Raw genomic sequence first — 21,021 nt, 5'->3', positions numbered from 1 at the left:
CCACAGGACTGCTGCTCTAGGGCTGGGCAGAGGCAAACATTTTTGTGTCCAGCACAGAGGGTATGGCTTGCCTCTGCTCTCCCAGGGCGGCACCAAGCAGTGGGGTCTGACCTCTCGCTGTGCGGTGAGTCCCGCAGAGAATCCACTGAGTCACGATACTGCGTCATGGGCCTCCGTGAGTCCTCGATGCAGAAGGCGGCCCCGCGGCGAGCCCGTGCCTCCACACACGCGGGGCTGTTGCATTTACTGGTTCCCACCGAGGACAGCATTATCCCAGACTGGGAATCTGAAGTCAGACTCTCCGTCCGCTCCAAGCTCCAGGTGTGGCTTTCATGTCTGTGGACCAAACCCCATATGGACAGTGAGCAAGGAATCCCCACCAAGGTCTTCTCCAAAGAGCTGCATGTAGGCACAGTTCACACTCTGCTCTGCTCTGGCATTCCCTTTCTCTCTCACTAGGATGCCTCTGGCCAGGGATGCCCAACTTCCCAACCCTGGCTTTGATTTGCCTTTCTTTGCAACTTCTTAGATATATGATTAGAGGGTAAAGAAAGGCAAGCCAGTGTATTTATCATACCACCTCCTGATGGCTGGGACAGCCTCTGGAGGGAGGCCAGGGCAATTCTGCTTTGTGCTTGCAAAGTGTTCTGGGTGTGGAGCAACGCACTGGCCGTGCCAAGGCAAGCGCACAAAGGATCTTCAAATGTGCCATCTGCATTGCCAAGTGACAGCCCCTTCAGAAATGCTACCAGAAAGGAGCCAGATAAAAACCCACACAAAATTACTTCGTCATCAGCAGAGAAAAGCATACCAAAGGTAGATCTAGATGTTCAGTTTCCAACGGTTTATAAAAGATTTTGGCAGCAAAACACTTTCAAAGTGCTAGACAAAAACCTATGATAAGTTGGCAAGACCTTGCTGAGCACTTGGAGCTCCACCTGCCCTAGTCTTGGTGCAAAGAAGGCACTCTGCAAGGACTCACCAGGGATGCATGGGGCCATGCACACACTGGGGGCCCACCCACATCATGGCCACCAGGCTGACCCTTCTCCAGAGCAGAAATATGTGGTCCATTAGAGCAACAGCTCTGAACTCTCAAGCTGCACGAGATGGAGCTGTGCCGGCAGAGGATTTTGGGTGGGGGTTTGAAGAGGAGAGCAAGCCTCATTAAGACTTCCCAAGAACTTGTTAATTATTGATGGCTCCAGGGCACACGCTGGGCTGCAACCACCACACTCATTTATAACTTCAAACAGCATTCTCATTAGAGGTGCTGATCAAGTAAAATGGAGCCTGATTATGCCAGTAGTTTGCCTCTGGCATGACTTCAAGAAACACCTGCTCACTGTACTTGACTCAGGAAGATTAGGTGGCAGGTAGCCAGGATCAGAGGCTATGCAAGCTAGGTGCTGCCCCAGAGCTGTCATGTGTTAATGCTGCCCTCCAGACACACCTTTGCATCTTCAGGAGGTGCCCAGAGATGGCCCCAGGGTCCCAGGACTTTGTCAGCATGGAAGGCCAGCAAGGTGCAGCTCTGCAGGTACAGGAGCCTCTGTGCGCCTAGCTCAAGCTTGCACAGTCCTAGCCAGGGTTGGGCTGCAGCTTACCAATTGAAAAAAAACCTGGAAAGCCATCTAGCTCACTGGGGGTAGGATTTCCCAGGACAAAGGCAGTCAGTTCCAGCCCAGCAAGTCATTCTTGGCTCCCTCTCTACTTGTCAGAGGTCTAGCCAGAGGAGTCTGGGGAGGAATTCACCTGAAAACCTAAGTTCAATATCTGAAGTTGATCTGATGCATTGTACACCGAGAGTACTTGCTCATGCTTGATGAATGCCTGAACCCTGAAGAAAACTGCCAGGAGCCAACTTTGAGATTTAGCTGAAAGGATTAATTGATTCCCGGACAAATGGAGACAAACACATTGGGCTAATGAAGCAAATAAGCCAGGACATCTTATGCTTTACAAAGGCAATGCAATGATGTGATCTATATGTCATTGACAGGCTGCAGATATGTACCCCCTGAACTTTGCAGTCACTTTTCAAAGGCAAGTGTTCTCTTAGGGAAACACCATCACTTACTGGAAGAAGCACAAGAGCTATGTAAGAGGAAAAACCTGGACATCTAACCTCAAAACAGCACTGGACTTTCTCCAGAGCATTTGACGGACTTTTCTGGACATCATAATATTAGGGAAGCTCCATCTGCAATTTAAATGCTCTCAAAACCTGTGAGAACTTCAGTTTCAGAGCCATGCTGCTCTTCCCCCCGATGGCTATTTTGTAAGGTAAAAAAAAATTATGCCTCATCCTGTGTAGCAAGAATTATTGGTACTTTCGTGCTAGCCCCAGTTTTCCTGAGAGGTTCAAAAAGAATTCCAGTGAAAGAGGTGCCACCACCTCAGAGGCTAAGATTCTAACACAGCTTTCTGGACTGTGATAAATTGCACAGGAGTGTTTTTTCTGGTGAAAAACTGTTACTCCCAAGCCAGACCCTAACTTTGAGGAACTGGCCAAAACATTTTGTGATATTTTGTGTACACTGCCTTCCACAAGGCAAATACATTCTAAATATATCAAGCATGAAATGAATAACCTGTGTGTGCTTAATGAATTATTGCAGGTGTCCAGTGTGGTTGTAAACACAACTTGCAAAACCTTTCCTAGATGCATCCTCCTGTTTGTGTCTGTGCGAAGCATGAAAGCACAACTTCATTTCCTCCTAGTTTCCAGCTATGTCAGCGCTGCAGGTTCCTGCTGGCACCTCGCTGCAGATCAAGGATCACACCTTTCCACACCTCTCACTAACTAGCTGTGCCAGCAAAGACCCGCAGTGTCGACATGGCCTGTATGCCGGTGTAGTACCAAACTTGAAGTAAAAACAGAAAGGGAGGTGAAAGCAAAACCTTTTACTGGCTTTGAATCTCACAGCATCCTAAGGCAAGCAGCAGGAGAAAGTTCAGGGGAAAATGGTATACATCACCTCTGGCTGGATGTTGGAGTGGCTGTGGAGCAGTGATGAGACGGGGAGCAGGAGTGACTTCCCGAAAAAGTTGTCTCTGTTTCCCTTCGGATCACATGCTCAGTGGCAGAAACGTTCTTAGAAATATACTGTAAAATATGAAGAATCACACAGATCAGCCACCAGCTTGCCAATGCTGCCACAGCCAAATTCGGCTGGCTTGATTATTTCCAGTGAAATCAGATGAGGACTGAGTGAACTCAGCAGCTCCACACCCCACAGAAAGACACAAGGAGGCTGGAGGCTCTTCTCTGCCCCTGCACTTTGAACACTGGACAAGGGCCATGGCAACAGGGACTGCAGGAGGGTATGAAGAGCCAATGGGTTCCCCCGAGGAAAGTGGTGCCATGTGTAGCTACTGAGCAGAAAAACCTCTCTGCTCACAGGAGGTTATACACCCACCACGGTACCAGCAAAAAAACCACATGAGATCTGCCAGAGATATGAGTCCTACAGAAACACCAGGTGTAATCCAAATATTTATGCTGAGATATTCCTTCATCTAACAACAAGCACTACTTTTCACAGAGACACTAACTCTTTGGGGGAGTCAGTACTTTGGGGCCAGAGGGCTGTGGTTCTTAGAAATTCCCTTTCCCTCTTTCTTCATGGCTGGGATTCAACCTAGCTAAATTTTAACAACCAAAGGGTGACCCAGCAGAGCCTGTAACTGATTCATTGTACTCATTTCCATCAGTACTTTTCATTTGGCTCTGCCTCCCCCCTCCCTTTTTCTGACCCCTTTCAATGCCTTGGTCCAGCAAGGCACTTAAGCACCTTGATGGTCCTACTGTGATCACAAAGTTTGATGGGAATCTCATGTGACTGAAGCCACGAGAGTGGCTGAACCACCCTTCTGGATCTGGTCCTGAATTCTTAGATCATTCTCATTGGCATGACACTGGCACCCCACCAGGATCTCCAACCTTGCCCATAATGTAACTCTTGGTACAGGCAGGTAGGCTAACACGGTGCTGACCAGATCAGACATGCTTCAGCACAATTGCTCCAGCCACCGTCATACTGATCACATTTGTCATGCCACAAAGCAGGGTTTGATGGGATAGCTTAATAAACAGGAAACATTGGGAACATCTCTCTCAGAGGAAAACAGGATCACACTTGATTCATCAAAACAAGCCTGTCCCAAGTGCTCTAATCTCATCCTGTGCTTCAAAGTAAAATCACATTTCTCTCTTCAGATGTTGGTTTTGGAAATGTTTCTATGCAGAATCTCATCAAGTTTGTTAGTGTTTTGCTCCTCACCACATGCACACAGGGGTGTAACCATACACATCCATGTCAAATCCCTGGTGGAAAATAGGCAGTCAGTAACATGCAGGGAGATGGAGACAAAAGGTCTTACATCAGCCATTTGGATTTCCTCAGGATCCAAACGTGGATGGCTTGGCCCATTTGCAAGGCTCCTGTTCTGATGGGCAGGGCACATGTTCTGCCGTAAATGACTATGCATTTGTTTTCTTTGTTTCCTTTAAAACAGAAAAGGAAAAATCTATTAGGAAGACTTATCTCATGGGGTTGTCTGCCCCCAGAGGCACCTGGGGGATGCAGATGATAGAGAAGGCAAGTCGCAGGCACAGTTGATGTTTCAATGGTGTTTCTGGAAAGCTGCAAACAGAAAGAAACAATACATTCAACATTCGCCACCTTCTGCTGCTTTTTCAAAAAAAGGTGAACATTTCTTATCATGATCAATTTGGAAAGCTGGGTCCAGGGTCCCTTTTTCCAAGACAAGGCACAGCACAATGCAGTGGAGCCAGAGGCACCATGGCACTGGGAGCAGAGGAGAAAAGCAGGGAGAAGAAAAGGGGAAGCAGATCCTGGCTTGGCCTTGGTGGCAAGACACTTGACCTGTCCTGCATTAAGCACAAAGTGGCAAAGTCTACCTGTGCTGCTGTCAGGGCATCCAATCCAAAAGACCCCCACCTTGTGTCCCAACGGCACCCTGAACTGAGGTGAGGTGCAGGCTAAGTAGGGAAAAAAGTGCTATCCAGGCAGGGAAGGCTAGCCATAAAAGAGGTCCCTAAGCCTCTCGTTCCATCACAATTGCTCTGAAAGTCCCTGAAATGTACATAGCTGAGCCCACAGCTCTTGCACAGCAGCCCAGTATGCTTCTGCTGTCAGGAGATGAGGTGCTGGCTTGGGGACCAGCTTTTCCCAGGTAACACAGCATCACCTGGCTGGGCAGGATGATGCTAATTCAGGGGACAAGCAAATAGTCCCAGGAAAACATCCTGCTCAGGCACAGCCTGGTAGATGGCTTCACTGGCCTCCTTCATGAGACCTTCCTGGCAATACCATAGCACAGCATCACCTAAAAATAGCATTTGGGTGAAGAGCATGAAAGCATGAAGCGTGAACCACTCAGTAACCTCTGGCCAGTTATTGTCTGTTAACCACCCATACTCACTTGGTTTTACAGTAAGCTACCACACAGACGATGCCCACCACAAGCAAGGCAACACAAATTCCCGTGATGGTTAAAACTCTCTTCTGGTAGAGCTCTTCAGCTTCTGCAAATGGAGAGAAAGGAACCAGTTACAAATGGACTCCAGCACCCGGGATGCGTCTGGCTGCACAGGAACCAGCACTGCATGTGGGTAAGACGGAGAACAGGGCTCGGTCAGACCTCCTATCAATCCACTGCCCATCTCTAATAGCTGCCCCAAATCTGAGACCAGCTGGCCCAACCTTACCCCTCAGGAGACCTTCACGCCTTTTGTCTCTCTGCAGCTTTGTCCTTTCTTGCTCAGTACCTCACCCCTTCTGCGCTCAGACACACTTCTCACCTTCTCTTCTTTTCCCACAGCATAACTCGGTGACTAATCTCAAAAAGCCCCACAACTCTCCTCTCCCTTCCAGCAGTTCCCCCCTTCTCGGCAACTTAGTAGCTTACCAAGGAAGTCCCCAAACATCCCCCACTCACCACGTACATGCATGCCCTGTGATGCTCTCATCACAGACTCTCTGCTCTGACGGACTCAGAATGCCTTTTCCTTGCAGCGGCTGCATGCCCTGGAGCTCGGCAGTGTGCTAGAAACCACTGAGCAACAGGCCCCAAAGCATGTAGGTGCTGAAAGGGACATCCTAAAACAGTCAAAAAGCAGAATGAGGATGGAAAAGTGATAGCGCATTAGACAAAGAAAAGGGAGTGGAGTAATTAAAATACAGTAACCAATTACAGTTATGGATTTTTAATGAAACCCTAAGAAGCAATTAATTCCATTGCACCAGGTAACTCAGATGCACACACAAAATTCAAGCAGCATGCTGCTGCTTCTCTCAAATATCACCATTTGTCATGGACCACCTTTCAAACCAGAAAAGTCAGTCACTTGCACCAAAACCCGGACCATGCTGGAAGTGAGGTAATTCATTCACATTAATCAAAGCTCCAAGAAGTGCTAGGATGTTGCTTGCAGTGTAATTGAACTGCACCTAGGCAGCAATTGCAAGGTATGGACACCTCTTCCTCTGTGGCTACACCAAGCAGATGCTCTTCTCAGCAACATCCAGCAATCTCCACTGAGGTCAGCAGAGGCAATTTGGTTCTCCAGCTGGATGACTGAGAGAAGAATTCAGTGCACAGTTGCCATGAGCATTTTAGTTCAGCATCTATGAATGATGTCCTCGTGCCTCCACACTATGTGTTAATGTTAAAGTTATTGGGGTTTGTGCCTTCTTTAATATTCATTGAAATATTTTTTCATATAGGTTAGGCAATAAAACTCATGCCATGATTGCTGTGCTTGGCATGGTGCACCATGCCACACTAAATACCTTCAATGGACTGTATGAAATCCCCAGTACTACCAAACAATGGAATATAAAATGAGAAGAGAAACAGGTCCGGTCCCAGAAACCCCTGGGTCTAGCCTCTAGCAAAAAAGCAAGGGGGAAGCCATGAAACATTCCAGATAACTGAATACTTAGACCAACTTCAGCTTGCCGTTTTAGGAAGGAAAAAGCATTTTTGAAAGAAAAAAATAGTGCTAGGAAAAATGTTTATTTAACTCTCAAAATGGGAATGAAGAAAGATTTGCTAAACAAGGGCTGAGAATGACAGCCCTGGCATGAAGATGCAAAACATAATCAGCAGAGTTTGCTTCATGCCCGTGCTGCAAAGCTACAGTTTAAAGAAACACATTTCCATCCATTTTGTTTGTGCACTGGCCTTTGGCTTCATGAGGTGCTCAGGCTGCTGATGGAGTTGCCAGGAAGGCAATGTCCCACCATTCACTAGAGACGCGGGCAGCTGAGACTCTCCCAGACTCCATCTCCATGGTGGTGTGGACCAGGAACAACAGGTCATGGCTATCACTTGGACTGAAAGTTACTGTGCCACAGCAGCTTTACCAGCTGGCTGCACGTCCTCAGAGCCAGAGCCTGTATGGCCTGGGACCTGCTCATGGAGGGAGTTTTGGGTGCTGGCTGACCTCATACTCGTTGTGTCTTCCTACAAGGAACCAGGCAGAGCTGGCATGGGGAAAGAACTCACTCTGGGGTGAAACACCTCCTTCAGCGATGTGTTTCCCTTGCACAGATGCCCTATTCCAGGCACCAGCAACTATGGCAGACAAGTTTTCTTGCTCTTGCACACCTCTGAGACCTGGCTTCCGGCTGTACAGCTCTTTCCTGCAGACAGCAGTTTCAGAGATTTTTATCAGAATCAGGAAAACCAGCTAGGATCATGTCCTGGTTACAGACTGCACTGGGCAAGAATTTTGCTACTACCCAGCAAAAACTACTTTTACAAAAAAAAATAAGGCTGGGCAGGAGGTCAGTTTTCACCATGGACCATCCATCAAGCCAATTTTTTCAAAGATTCTTCACCAGCTATTTTTTTTTTGCTACAAAGACTTTTTTTCCAAGCATAAATCATTCCCTTTGAATCATGGAGGAGGAAGAAAGAGCAAAGCCATCAAAACTATGGCTTTTTTTTAACCTATTACCTAAATGACAAAATTTTTCACTCAAGGCTCAAATCACAGCCTCTGTTCTGGTGATCATGGCAGTACGGCACCCTGACTATGGCATGTCTGACTGTCCTGAGCCTTCACCTGAATTGCATGGGGAACGTTTCAGCTCATCAGAAATGCAGATTTAGCCTCTCTGTCTTGAGCTGACAGCTCTGCTATGTGAAGCAGTGAAGTGTGAGGTTGTGTGTCACTGCTGCAAAAGTAAAAATTAAATGACCTGCTGATAGTAATTCAGCTTGGCTTCTAACATCTTATTAAAGTTGATGCTCAGTAACACAGTACCTTCATGTTGCACAAAACCATCTCAAGAGTGACAGAAAGAAAATAAGAGAATGCACACTACAATTTGTATTTTAGAAGGTAAGATCCTGGAGCAGGACTTGTCCGTTTGTGTCTCTATGCTCTACAAACACCACGTCTTCATCAGCAGCATCATCACTCTACAGCAGCAATCACTATGAACAAACCATGTGGTGCCATATAATGCCGACAGAATCACAGTCCAGCCATGGGTGTCACAACAACGCATGAAAGTGAAAGACGAATGACAGAGAAGAGACGACTGCGGACTGGGAACAGGATGTGTGCGGTTCTGTGATGACATTGAGAATGGATGAGGAAAAGGACAAAAGGTCAACAAAAAAGGGATGCCAAAAATCCTTAATTTTAAAGTTTATTTAAGTGTATTAGCATTAGCAGCACCACTTTCTCTGAAACACCTGACCACAAAATGCACACACTTTCTGCAGCAGGGAAGAACTGCTGGGGGATACACACCAATCCTGGTGGATCAGGCATGCAAAAACCAGAGGAGAAGTTTCTCCAGCTTCAGCTAGTGCATGTCCCTCCATCTCAGGGACCCAAGAAGACAATTTAGGATCCAGAAGTGAAAGATTGGTGTCCCCATACCTCTAGCAAATGGAATTGAAGCATCTTCATGTGAAGATCTGCTCTGGCTAACATTGCCAGGTCAATGTTTTTAAGTGAAGACAAATCTCTCTGCTCTCATCTGACCAAGCCCTCCCTGCAATTAGCCTGTACACTCAAGGGAAACCTAGCCTCAAGGATTTGATTTCCCAGGTGCTCATTCAAGAGATATTCAATATATTTCTAAAAACAGACTGAGGAGAATGGAAGAAAAATAATATGATTATGAGCAACTGGGCAGGAGCAGGTAACTGTCCAAAGGGGATATTTTTAAAAGCATTTAAGTTGCTGCAGTTTTTTCAAACTTCAGCGTACCACCATGATGCTCAACATTACACCCTCCACTCTCATGGGAGACTACTGACTTCCCTGAACTTACTGTTTTCTAGACTAACTCATCTCATGCTGCCTTTCTTGGCACAATCTCCTCCTGGTCAAGAACAGAAATAAGCTACTAATCTTTGGGAGGAGGAATGGCAAAGCTCATCCTGTCCCTTTGTAGGATCCAGTGGAGTTTGGTTCGTCTAGGATGACAATTTCTATAAAAGCCCTGATCTTCCTAAAACTTGCCTTCTCATTCCTGGAATGCCTGCCCGTTCCCAAGTGGTGCCTGCTGGCAACCTTTTGGATGGACATAAACTCCAGCTTTTCAGTTAAATACACAAAAGCATGTTGAATGAGAAGACGTATGGCAGTTGTAACATCCCAGTCACGCCACACACACCAGGCTGCTGTTTGAAACAAAGAAAAAAGTGCTGCTAAAAATACACGTGCATTTTTATAGGTTTACATTTAGATTTTGTGTTTTGCTTTGCTTTGTTTTTTTGGGGTTTTTTTGGGTTTTTTTGTTTTTGTTTTTGTTTTTTTTGGTTTTTTTTTTAATCCAAACATCTATCTTGGTGCCAGGGAAGAGAACAGAACAGCTGATTTTTTAATCATCCCATTAAAGCCATAAATATAATGTGGGCAGCTCTTAATGGCTTCTGATTAATAAATGAATGGTTGTTCCATACCCTTTAATTCAAATCCAAGATGCTCTGCCAATGCAGAAAGAAGACAAGGAAGAGAAAGAGAAAAAGAAAAACAGGTCTGTCAGAGATCTCTAATATACAAACACACACACTGTGCAGTTACAGCAGGTTAGCTTTTCTGTAGGCTCAGCAGAAGTTACACACAAGACAGTGTATGCTTCAGAGCACTTCAAATTCCCACCAGAGCTTATATCTTATGTAAAGAAAGACCCAAACAAATTGCAGTGGAAGTTAATTATGAATTCTTTAAGTTAATTATGAATTCTTTTGAGATGAGCCATGTTTGTTAGTACCTGATATGGAATTCACAGTTTAGGCAGGGAAAAAAAAAAAAAGGTACACTTGTTCTGAAACAACTCCTGACAGGTCAAAACACATAGCAACTACATGAACCTGGTAAAAACTTCATTCACTTTCTACAGGCAAAATATGCCCTGCATGGTTTCACACACCCCTCTCTGCCTGGGGGCCTGTGCACCAAAGAAGAGCGCTGGGCAGACAGATGTGCGGTCACTTGCACGGGGCCCTGAGGCCTGCCAGCATGATTCTGCTGCCCACGACCTCAAGTCTGGTCTCGGATGCACAGCGTCATCTGGCAGCATTGCCCGTAAATCACCTGACAGTGTGTCAGTTGTGCAAGCACTGTTCTGGGCGGTAGAGATCTGCAGTTGTACCGCTGATGCTGCAAGGGATTAGTTGCCCAGGCAAGGCAATGAATCCCTTGCAGATCTGAAAGTGCAAATTGCACTGAAAGTTTCCCTCAAGTCTGTGATCTTCCAAATTTCACTTCTGCTGTGGTTCTGCATTGTTTTAGAAACAAGCAGCATGCTGAAAAAAGCACAAATCGGAGCATCTTTTTTCAGATTCATATTCATTACAAGTAAGACTGCAGTTCATCTTGCAGACATAGTGCTAAGCAAAGTAGTTTACCTAATGAATCCACAATGCAGTTATCCAAAACAGGTATCCTGAATTTTAGTACTTTTCCTGGTGCAGGCCTCACCTAAAGACAGTTTTTCTTACATAAACATTAAAGTTCTCCATACTTACCATTGTACACAAAAGTGAGCTCTGTTGTTCCCAATCACCATACACACAAGATTATTTGCAGCTTGGAGATGTCCAGATTTATTTACTATATTTTCCATAGGAACTGCTTTTTGCTGCACAGAAATATTGGCTTTCTTTTGCAATGCTGTTCAAAATTTAGGCAGGGGGGAAATCAGTACTAATCATTATGGAACATGTAAACACATTTTCTAAAGCAGGTTCTTCTCTTCAAATAAATGCTGATGTTTGGGGCCTTTTTTGGGAGGTGGAAGTTGGGTGGGGTTGGGGTTTTTAAAATTTTGTGTAATTTAAAGGCCACAAAACCTGGCTGCTCTCTGCTTCACATCTCACATTTGTGCAAAAGGAATGGCAAACTACACTGTGTTTCACAGTCATTTTGTACAAGTTGCAGTGACATGGACACAATGTGGTGGGCAGCAGAGAACTGGACAGAATACATTCATCCTAAATCTCTTGGTTATCACATCTAGCCTTGACCTTTTCCTAAGGCATGCTACCGTGACACACACTGTTTCAACTGATACTATGACAAATGTGTGTAGAGATACATTAAATTTCATCTATATATCTACACTATTGATCCATTTGATAGCTGCATACTGCCTATACTGTCACATGTCCTCCCTGTTCCAGGATTTGCTGTAACATCTATAGCTACAAATGGATGCAATTCAAAACATTTTCATGTTTTTTTGCAAACTCAGAAATGCCTGTGCAAACAGAGGTGGTGGGCAGGACCTGAGGAACTTTAGCCTTCCCACGGTCCCTCTCACATCAGAACTGCATTTTCTTTTGGCTCCCCAACCCCATGGAGCAGATGCAGCTAGCTGGCTCATTGGATCTTAGCTACAGGTTCCCTGAGCAGGAGGGAAACCATGCAATCATGCAACAGCTGGAATGTATGTGCCTGCTTATGCCTACAGACCCACTGATAGCTTTGAAGATAGAGGAAGCCTTACCCCAGCCTATGCTCCTGCATCTGATGTCCATGGCTACTCAACACTTATCATCATTTCAGACTACAGACATTGCTTCTGTATCACCCATAACTGAACACATCGAACACGGAGCCACTCTCCCCCCTCCCCTGCTCAGGAGTTCCTCCCAGCCTGGGCAGGTATTGCCTTCTGTGCTGGGACAGTGAGGGAGGAGACACTTCAAGAGTAGGCTGGGATTTGGAGGGTTTGTCTCTTCTTTAAAGAAGAGACTGTTCAAAATTATTCAACATGTTACAATACAGAGGCTAACGAGATGAACCAGCTCCAGGAAAAATATTGCTTCAAAATGTAATCATTCTGCATTCAGCAGAGGGGTATCATCTTCACAAACATGGGTTGCCACATAGTATGTGCCAATGTTATATCAACAATATACTGCTTGGTAGCAAACAAGTTTGAGAAATCAAAATTTCTCCTAGAGACAACAATTTATTTTCGTCTGGAGCAAAAGATATTTCTGACTGCATACCATGTTTGAAAGAAGTCTCCTTTGCTTTTTTAAGAGGTTGATCAGGAAAAGTAACACATCTTTAAAAGCTTTGGGTTGTATCTGCTGCTAGGTGGAGAAGATGCTCAGCTTGACATGTAGCACCTGCACTATGTCTTGCAACAGTTGAGTCAACCTGCATTTTACTCACCCTCCCAGTTAGACTGGCAGTCTGGCCGACTTGGCTGCTGGGGTTGCCTAGAAACCTTTGGGCAACAGTCCCCTCTGCAGCAGTTAACCATACAGAGGGAAGCATGAGGTCCAGGTAAGTCCTTCAGCTCCTCCAGACTGATTCACTTTATGCTGATAGAGGTGGTTGCAATGGGGAGGTGTATTGTATCCCAGGCTTGTGGCAGCGGGACCCTTCTGGATAGCTAAAATTAAGTTATAGAATCCCAACTGTAGAGACAAACAGATACATGCCAGGTGTGGTGACAGAGTGCAGCAGTAGTCTTGAACTCCCACAGGACAAGCTCCATTGGACACAATATATCCAGAGGCTACCATACAAATAAATTAGAGTGAGACAGCACTGAGGCTGTAGCTCTAGGCTGAGGAAATGGGCATATTATTTTTCTCACCTTCTGTGTGAACTCCACACGTGCTCCCTGGTCGTGACAAGGAGGTAGGGCTGAGCACCCTGAACTGCTGTGAGACCCCCCCCCCAAACTTTCTGAAGTGGAGGCAAGTTTTTTGGAAAATCTTGTTCCAAATGTGCCTACTGAACCTTTCTGAAAATGTTGGACTTAAGATAGAACCCTTTCTTCCTAATGCAGCCATCAGTGTTAAAGAAACAGTACCTACTGGCCTCTTTAATGTATTACTTTGCAGTATTTATGTTATTTCTTGTACCTAAAAGCTAAGCTAGGCTCTTCTGTGTTGATCCCAAAGGAGACTGGACCAGTAGTTTAGAATGTTCAAATACCTAACTACTGTATATATGACAGAAGGCTGTCAAACAGAGAAAGGCAGTGAGCATGGTAGAGTTGAGGAAGAGAAAAAGTGAAAAAATATGAAAGAGATGACAAAAATGTTTCATTTTCACACTCTTCATCTCAGCTGCAGCACATCTGTGTGGGATTCAGGTTGGACGCCATCACCCAGATTGGTATGACTCAGCTGTTCAAAGCAGGGCTTGCTGAAGAGTCAAGTGATGCATGGACCTTACACTCAAGTCCCCCAAAGGCTGACATTCAGCTGAAGTGGACTGAAAGACCAAATTCAGTTGGATTTAGGTGCTACCAGTATGGTGGGTTCTCTGTAAACGCACTGTCACAAATTTTGTGGTGGATTTTTTTCTCATCATTGGACAGAAGACAAAGTCCTACACTTACTTGATCTGCAGTGAATTTGTGACTATGTTTTTCTCTATAATGAATTTTACCTGTTTTAAAAGATGAACAGACAAAAATGTCTAATCTAAAATGTCAAAGGAGTAACACCTCAAGACAAGATAGCTCTCACTGAACTGTAGATTTTTGGGGCGATCAAGAAGGATAAAAGCCTTAGCAAACAGCTGTGAAAACTGGGCCTGTGCTCACATGCACTTCAGGTTCCTCAAGAACATCATTAAGACATTTAATTACCGCATGCATTATTCCCCCCAAACTTGCTTGGGTCCCCCAGAGGGCTATCTGGGTCACAAGATCATGCTCCGAGGCATGAAACAAAGTGGACAATTAACATTTGAGTACCAACAAGACAGACTACTGATAATAAATTGTACAGACAAGAGTAATACTTGCAACACCCTGGTCAAGGCTTCCCCCAGGGGGTACAGGGAGCAATGCAAGACAGTTCTGTGATGCTGGGGACAGAGGACATGTGCTCATGTTAAGGGCTGGGCAATATGTGGGATCTCCAAGTACAGAAAGTCTTCAAATTTTCCATAAACTGTACAGCCATTTAGCTTGTCCAGTATTGTATCAATAAAAATAATTTGGGAGGCCTCAAGAGTCCAGATACATAACAATAGAGTATTAGCAAGCTCCTGTGGATTAGCATGCAATTAACTTCAGGAGATCCCTAAAGATAACCTGTACTGCTGTCCAGGGGAGAGGAATAACCCTGTTATGATAAACCACAAATGCCCTGTAATTACCCAGCCACACCACAGCATAGTCATTTCCCTGTAATTAAGTGGTCAGTGGTTATCGTGTCATTGAAAGGAAGCTGCAGAATGTTTGTGGAATTTAAAATCCTCCTAAATTTTGTTTTAGGGTTCAGATGAGTAAGAGATGGAGGAGGAAACAGAAAGGTAGGTTAAAAAAAAAAAGTATTCTTCTGCTTATCATTTTCATATCACAATCAATAGGTAGGAAACTACTGCTGAGTAAGTGAATTGAAGTGAAATGAACAGAAAAGCTGAAATTCAGATCTAGACCTTCCCAGAAGAGCTTGAAGTGGTACATTTATCCCTCTGCTCACAGGGACACTTCACCTCAGTATGAGGAGCAAGTGTCCAAAACCCCCCTGTCAGAAGGTTCACTCTTACATGTCAGGATGATGACCAACACTCCTCCGGGTGCAGCCTGGTGGCTTCAGGGTGAATGTGACCACCCCTCAGAAAACTAAGAAGCCTCTCACCCGATAAACCTACACTGCTCTGCTTCCGTGATGGTTTAGTTGGCAGCGTTGGAGCCAGTTTGTGTGCCACTGTGGGAACATGCTGCTTCCAGCCTGGAAAGCCTGATATAGACACTGCAAGTAGAAACAGTTTATGCTTTTCTGGCTGGAAAGGCTCTATGAAAGCAATTTCCTTGGAAATAATGACTGATGGGAAGACCCAGACATCCGATCTACAGGAAATGTGTTATGGTAGGGCAGGAATCATGCTGCTGAGATCATTACACAGATCACACCCAGTGATGGTGCAGTGCATGCTCAAGAACAAATGGTGGTTCTCATCTCAGAAATACTCGTGCTTGTCATCTGTTGTTCAAAGGAATCTGTAATGCCTATGCAAGGGAAATGCCCTGCCACACAGCAAAGCTTTCAGGAGCTAGACCCATCACACTAAACTTTTAATGACTACAGTTAGAGAGTCCTGGGAGACATATCAAGCTGGGAACTCAGGATGCACTTTCATATCAGTGTCCACTGCAAGCAGAATTGACCAGAGAGTCTGCGACTGCAAGACTGATTTCTCAGCCCAAGCTGTTCTCTTCCATGTTTCCAGATGACTACACTGAGTGCTATGCAACAAGAGTAGCTGTCTTTCTCCTCTTTGAAAAAGGGATTTCATGCCTGAATAACAGACTCTTAGGGGAGCCCAAAGTTGAAGAAAAAGCCTGCCCTCCCAATGGATAGCAGAAAATGCTGCTCTCTGCTTCCAAAGCAGACCAGTAGGAAGACTCCAACTAAGATGAAATATGGAGTAAAAATGGAGAATATGCTAGATCATATATGAATGTCAGCAATATTCCAGGATGTTTACAGGCAGGCTACAGACTTCAACTTTAATTAGGTCACAAAATAGAAAATGAAAATGTTTCACTAAACAAGAAGATGAATGGTATGACATTTGTCCTCCAGATCAGTGACAATTATTTTGGGAGATGAATAAATAGCAAAGTTACGATTAAATTTCAGATTCCACAGACAAGAGACAAGCACAAACATAAAACTTCATCCCAAATTTCTAAATTGTTCCAGAAATTGCAAGTGGAAAGAATCCAAATGTGCAGACATAGGCAAGGTTATAAATGTTCCCATTCACAATGTTTAACTTTCAGTATCTCAGCCTCACCAGGAGTGAGGCCATAGCTGCCAATGTGTTTTACAAAACCTTTACAATCAGCCAGCCCAAAGCCTGGCAATTTATTAGTAAATTTCCAGCAGGGCTTTACAAAGACCTGAAAAGTGTATTGTAGAAGAGAGAAGGTGGAGCTAGATCTTGATCTGATGTAGAACAGGCAGCTATGAAATACAGGAGCCAGCACCACTTTAAAAAAAAAAAAAAAGTTTCTTAAAAGGAAGTATGATTTTGGACATGTTTCTATCTTCTGCAAATAGCTGCAAGTCACAGTTGTGCCTATGAAGCTGGACCCAGGACACATCTGTCAATTGGGTGAGTCTCCAGTACCCACTAGAAGCTCTCGTATTAGAAAGACTTCCTGACTCTTTTGTAATATTGCTGAACTTCTCACCCATGTGTCCCAGCAGAGATGAAGATCTGACTCCAAAGGCAAAATGGTCTCTGGGTACTAATGCTATGTATTCATTCAGGCTGTGGATCAACAGTTTGATGTGTTAAACTTCTGTTCTCACTCATGCATGGGCAGCCAGAGACACCTGTGATCTGTGACTCTGCAGGTACCTGTACCAGAGCTCTGGTAGAGACATCTGACAGCTAAACCTACGAGTTTGTATTCATCTCCCTCAGCACCTCTGGAAGATGAGACATCTCATCCTGATGGCAGCACTGGAGTTCAATTAGCCAGATGTTGATCCTTGGGTGCTGAACTCTCTGCAGCGACTATTAAGGGAGCCTGGCGTATGAATTTGGACTCAAACCTCTAACACAGAAGTCTAAAAGACCACTGAAAAAATGATGACGGTCTGGCTGCACTATTGCTGCGAAGAGGGGGCAGGGAGAACAGGGGTCAGAAGATGAGTTCATGACATGAACTCAGACTGCCAGTATGGCTGGTTACTCCTTGCCTGCACATTGCATTCTCTCTCGCCAGGGTCAGGGAGGATTCCTGCTTTAGGTCAAATTTTGCAGTTAGGATCTTCTAGCCCTCTGGTTTCATTGGAGTTACATCATAACTGTAAGATCTAACTCCTGAAACTAGGAGACAATATGACTTTACCATCATATGTACAATGCAGTATAATTATATCTGCAACTATAATTGTACGGAGACATAGAAATATGAAGACTTTGATGTGAACAACATTTTAGTAAGATGATTCAATGACTCATCACCCATGGAAATAATTCTCTGCATTCTCATCTACCAGGGCATTCCTGTGTTTTATACAGTAATTGCAGACAATCACTGTCCCCTCTGTTCACTGCCATTAACTCTCCTTCAGTCTAAACTAAAACTGCTTTAAATATTTCTTTCATGTCCCTCAGTTCTACTGTACAGCCTCTATAAGGTTTTCCTCTTGCAGGTTAGTTAAAGCCTAGACAACATGATCTTCTAACCTTGATCCATCAGTCAATTCATTAAGCGGGGATGGAGGAGCGTGCAGAGAGACCGAGATCAGTGAAAATTCATACAGACAGAAGAGATCTGACCAGGCTTAAGTCAGCACATCTTAAGTCAGGACATCTTTTTTTCTTCTCAGATATGTATCTTTCAACTGTTTTAATCTCAGTGAACATGCAGTTGTTTGCTCTGACATCTCTCCTTCCTTCCTTCCTTCTTCTGGTAGGTTTTCTGTTTTAATGAATGTGGGAAAGCCATCTGTCATACTGTGCTAAAACTGACCTATGATAAACAGGATAAAGCTTTTAAGTTTCCCTGTGAGACTTTGCCCATATTTACTGGATGTGGGATTACTATGTGTCAATGTCTCAAAGGCCCACATCTGCGCTGCTGCCGCTTAGCAGGTTGTTGTCTGTCTGCTGACTGATAGTAGCCAACTGCCTACACATACCTAGCCACTGCTGTGCAAAATAAACATGCTGCCTTAGATCTCCTCACGGTATGAGCCTTGCTAGAAAACAGACCATCAGGGTGGCTTAGACTAAAGCAGGCTTAGTGTGAAGGCAGGCTTAGAGAGCTGACATGGTCAGGTACCACAGCTCTGCTCAGAAGTGGCACCTTGCTAGGCCAGAGCAATGTTGTCTGTTTGCACTATGCATCCATTTTCTCAGATGAGTAGCTGGTTTAGCATGCTTCGCTTTTTTTCTCCAGTATCTCAACACATTTCCCATTACATTTGCATTACAATGCAAGCAAAATAAAATGTAAACTCCTTATAAGCAGATAGGACCCAACTGCTGAGATACTTGCTTGAATTCTGCTATTGCAAATTCCTACCAAAAGCAAATGCTATTCATCCAAATAAGAGCTTAGCCAGGACAGACTGGGAGGTCTCCGAACTAGCCCAATAATACAATTCCTAGTGAGTTCCTCTGTACCAATCTGTTAGAAAATAGCAACAGTGTGAGCATGACATAGAAAAACCCTCCATCTTTAACATTTCCTCTTCATTTTCAAGCAGTAGGGTATACACTCAGAATGTCTGGCAGTAGGCACTTGGCCATATGGTTGTAACAGCTACAGAAAGAAACATCACATGTGAGAAAACCTATCTAAATACATCTGATCTTCATGTTCATAATTGCAGTGGTCTAGCAGGTATTTTGGACAATCAGAGAAAAACAAACCTCCAGAGCTACCTGTCAAATAAACAAAGATAGCCTGTAGTCCTAGAGAACATGGGGAGTTTTACCTGAGCAAGATCTGAATAAGGGTTTAAACCGGTGAGATAGGAAGTTGCTCCCAGAGGAAAGATACACAACATCTGGCATGATGCTGGGATGCTGCACCATCTCCATCTCTGGCCCAAATTCAGAAAACTTATCTGCCATATCTTTTCAGAACAGCTTCTTAAATTTAGTTCACTCTGCAGAGACTCTTGATCAGTCCTGAGATATAACTACTAAAAGTCATATTGTAATATTTAATATTTATGTTAAAGAATCAGAAGGCTCCGATCTAGGCCTGAAAACCTAAAATACCCTAAATGCATTTAAAACAATACCAGCGTAGGTGTCATTATTTACTATTTAAGTATCTGTCAAGTGCTGGCAATGTTCTCAAAACATGAATCAGGACAGAGCTATTTTATTTCCAGTGGAAGTGCCTGAACCTCATTTAATATGTTTCAGCTTTTGACCTGTCAGAACCCATATGGGATGAAGCACTGAGTGAACTATAGAGCAACAGCAACTTCTACTGTGCCCTAATTATTGATTAAAGTAGAAAGTAAGCATTTGCACAGTCCAGACTCAAGTGAAATGCCTTTCCTATTCAGAACAGCAAGTTCAGTGCATGCTTTTCTGCAGTGTTGCTGCTACATATATTACCCAGCTGTGACCCGAAAGTGAAAACAGCTATAAACACATATGAATCATCTTCTTAGATTATTTTTATCCAAGTTCAGACAGGTAACCTGGACTGTTAAGCTGTTTTTACTTTACTATCCTGTGTTTAAAGCAGAATTGAGGTAAGAAATGTACATGTGTTGGTTTTAAAGTTGGCATTGTTCCTCTAACGCATGAATAAAATTTAAACAAATCTCATTCCCATAAAAAGCTGGGTTCTGCAGGCTGGGGAAAAAACACACGCTGTTTACTCTTGCTATTAATGTTCTGAAAAGGCATTTTCCTGACATAAAACTCATTTTCACCCCGTTTTGGTTTTGCAGCATGGTAGCAATAGCGTTTAAGCCTGTTGGATACCACCTCATGAAACATGCTACAAATCAGCTTCATTGAATGAGCATCCCATTGCTATCTGCAGTCAGGATCCCTGACACCATGGGCTTAAAAGCAGAAAGGAAACCATTTTGCATCAGGTTAAAGATCAAAACAGGACATTTTGTTTTATCATTTTAAAAAGAGCTTACTTGGGTGTTTTAGTCTGAAAGAATAAATCAATGGAGGTTTCAACTTTGGAAGCCAATTTGAAACAAAAGGCAATATAAAAACATCAAGCTGTCCCAAGGGCCTCACAAAACCCATTTGCATCTTGTCTGCATACTCTGTAGAAGGGTGTCTAATTCGAGCACTTGCCAGCTATTAGTACGTGCTAATGAGAGTCCTGCTATTGCCAGATCACAATGAAGACTGCAGGATTTCTTACAGAACAGTGGGAGAGGGTGTACTGGCAATCAGGGAGTCATGATGCAGAGGCATTTCTCCTCTGGTTCCCACTAATTAAAGCGTCTTTTGTAGCTCTTTTTAAAAAGCCTCTTTTTAAAACCACCATTTGTGGTGGCCCAAACGGCCAGCATGGAGGCAGGATGGGTCACACAGAGGGTCACCATGGCCTATTTCCTGCACTCCTTTCAGGTCAGTCCTTACCCAGACCAGGATCCCACTGATGCTGGGACACTGCCTGAATATGGACCCAGAAAAATCATCTGCCTTGAGCAAAATGAGCTATTGATTTCTATAAGCAAGACATCTCTGGAGGCCTAGAGCCTGTAGGAACTGGGAACTAGAAACTGGGAAGCACTAAGTGCAAGGGATCTAGGGCATTTACACCAACTGAATACGAGGTTAAAGGATCGGTCACTGTCGTTAGACACAATCCCATATGCAAGGCTGTCCAACCCCCTAGGAGAGACGGGAACATCTGCGTCCGGGAGGGATACACTCTGAGGTGCACAGTCAGCAGATTTAGCCCATATCCTATATGACACTGAGGTGTGGGAAGCCCTGAGACAGTGGCAGCCACCAGCGTGACTTCTGGGGCTTCAGGTGTGCATGTGTGCCCTGTTCAGCCCTCTGGGTGTGCTCCA

At 44.4% G+C, this 21,021-nt stretch overlaps 1 protein-coding gene across 2 annotated transcripts in view; it reads right to left on the bottom strand.

The window, feature by feature from the left end:
• Positions 1–21,021, bottom strand: part of NRG2 (neuregulin 2) — a 173,378-nt gene that overhangs the window by 3,777 nt on the left and 148,580 nt on the right. Inside the window, exons 6-10 of one of the 2 annotated variants that reach the window (XM_049829681.1) lie at positions 9,961–9,984; positions 5,452–5,554; positions 4,387–4,510; positions 2,982–3,109; positions 112–336 (exon numbers count right to left, since the gene is read on the bottom strand). In XM_049829681.1, the coding sequence (XP_049685638.1) occupies positions 112–336; positions 2,982–3,109; positions 4,387–4,510; positions 5,452–5,554; positions 9,961–9,984 (604 nt within the window). The remainder of the gene's footprint in view (positions 1–111; positions 337–2,981; positions 3,110–4,386; positions 4,511–5,451; positions 5,555–9,960; positions 9,985–21,021) is intronic. The other variant, XM_049829680.1, reaches the window with a different exon arrangement.

Source organism: Accipiter gentilis, chromosome 26 (assembly GCF_929443795.1).
Source record: "Accipiter gentilis chromosome 26, bAccGen1.1, whole genome shotgun sequence".
NCBI lineage: Eukaryota > Metazoa > Chordata > Aves > Accipitriformes > Accipitridae > Astur > Astur gentilis.
This window is presented reverse-complemented; position numbering and strand designations above follow the sequence as displayed.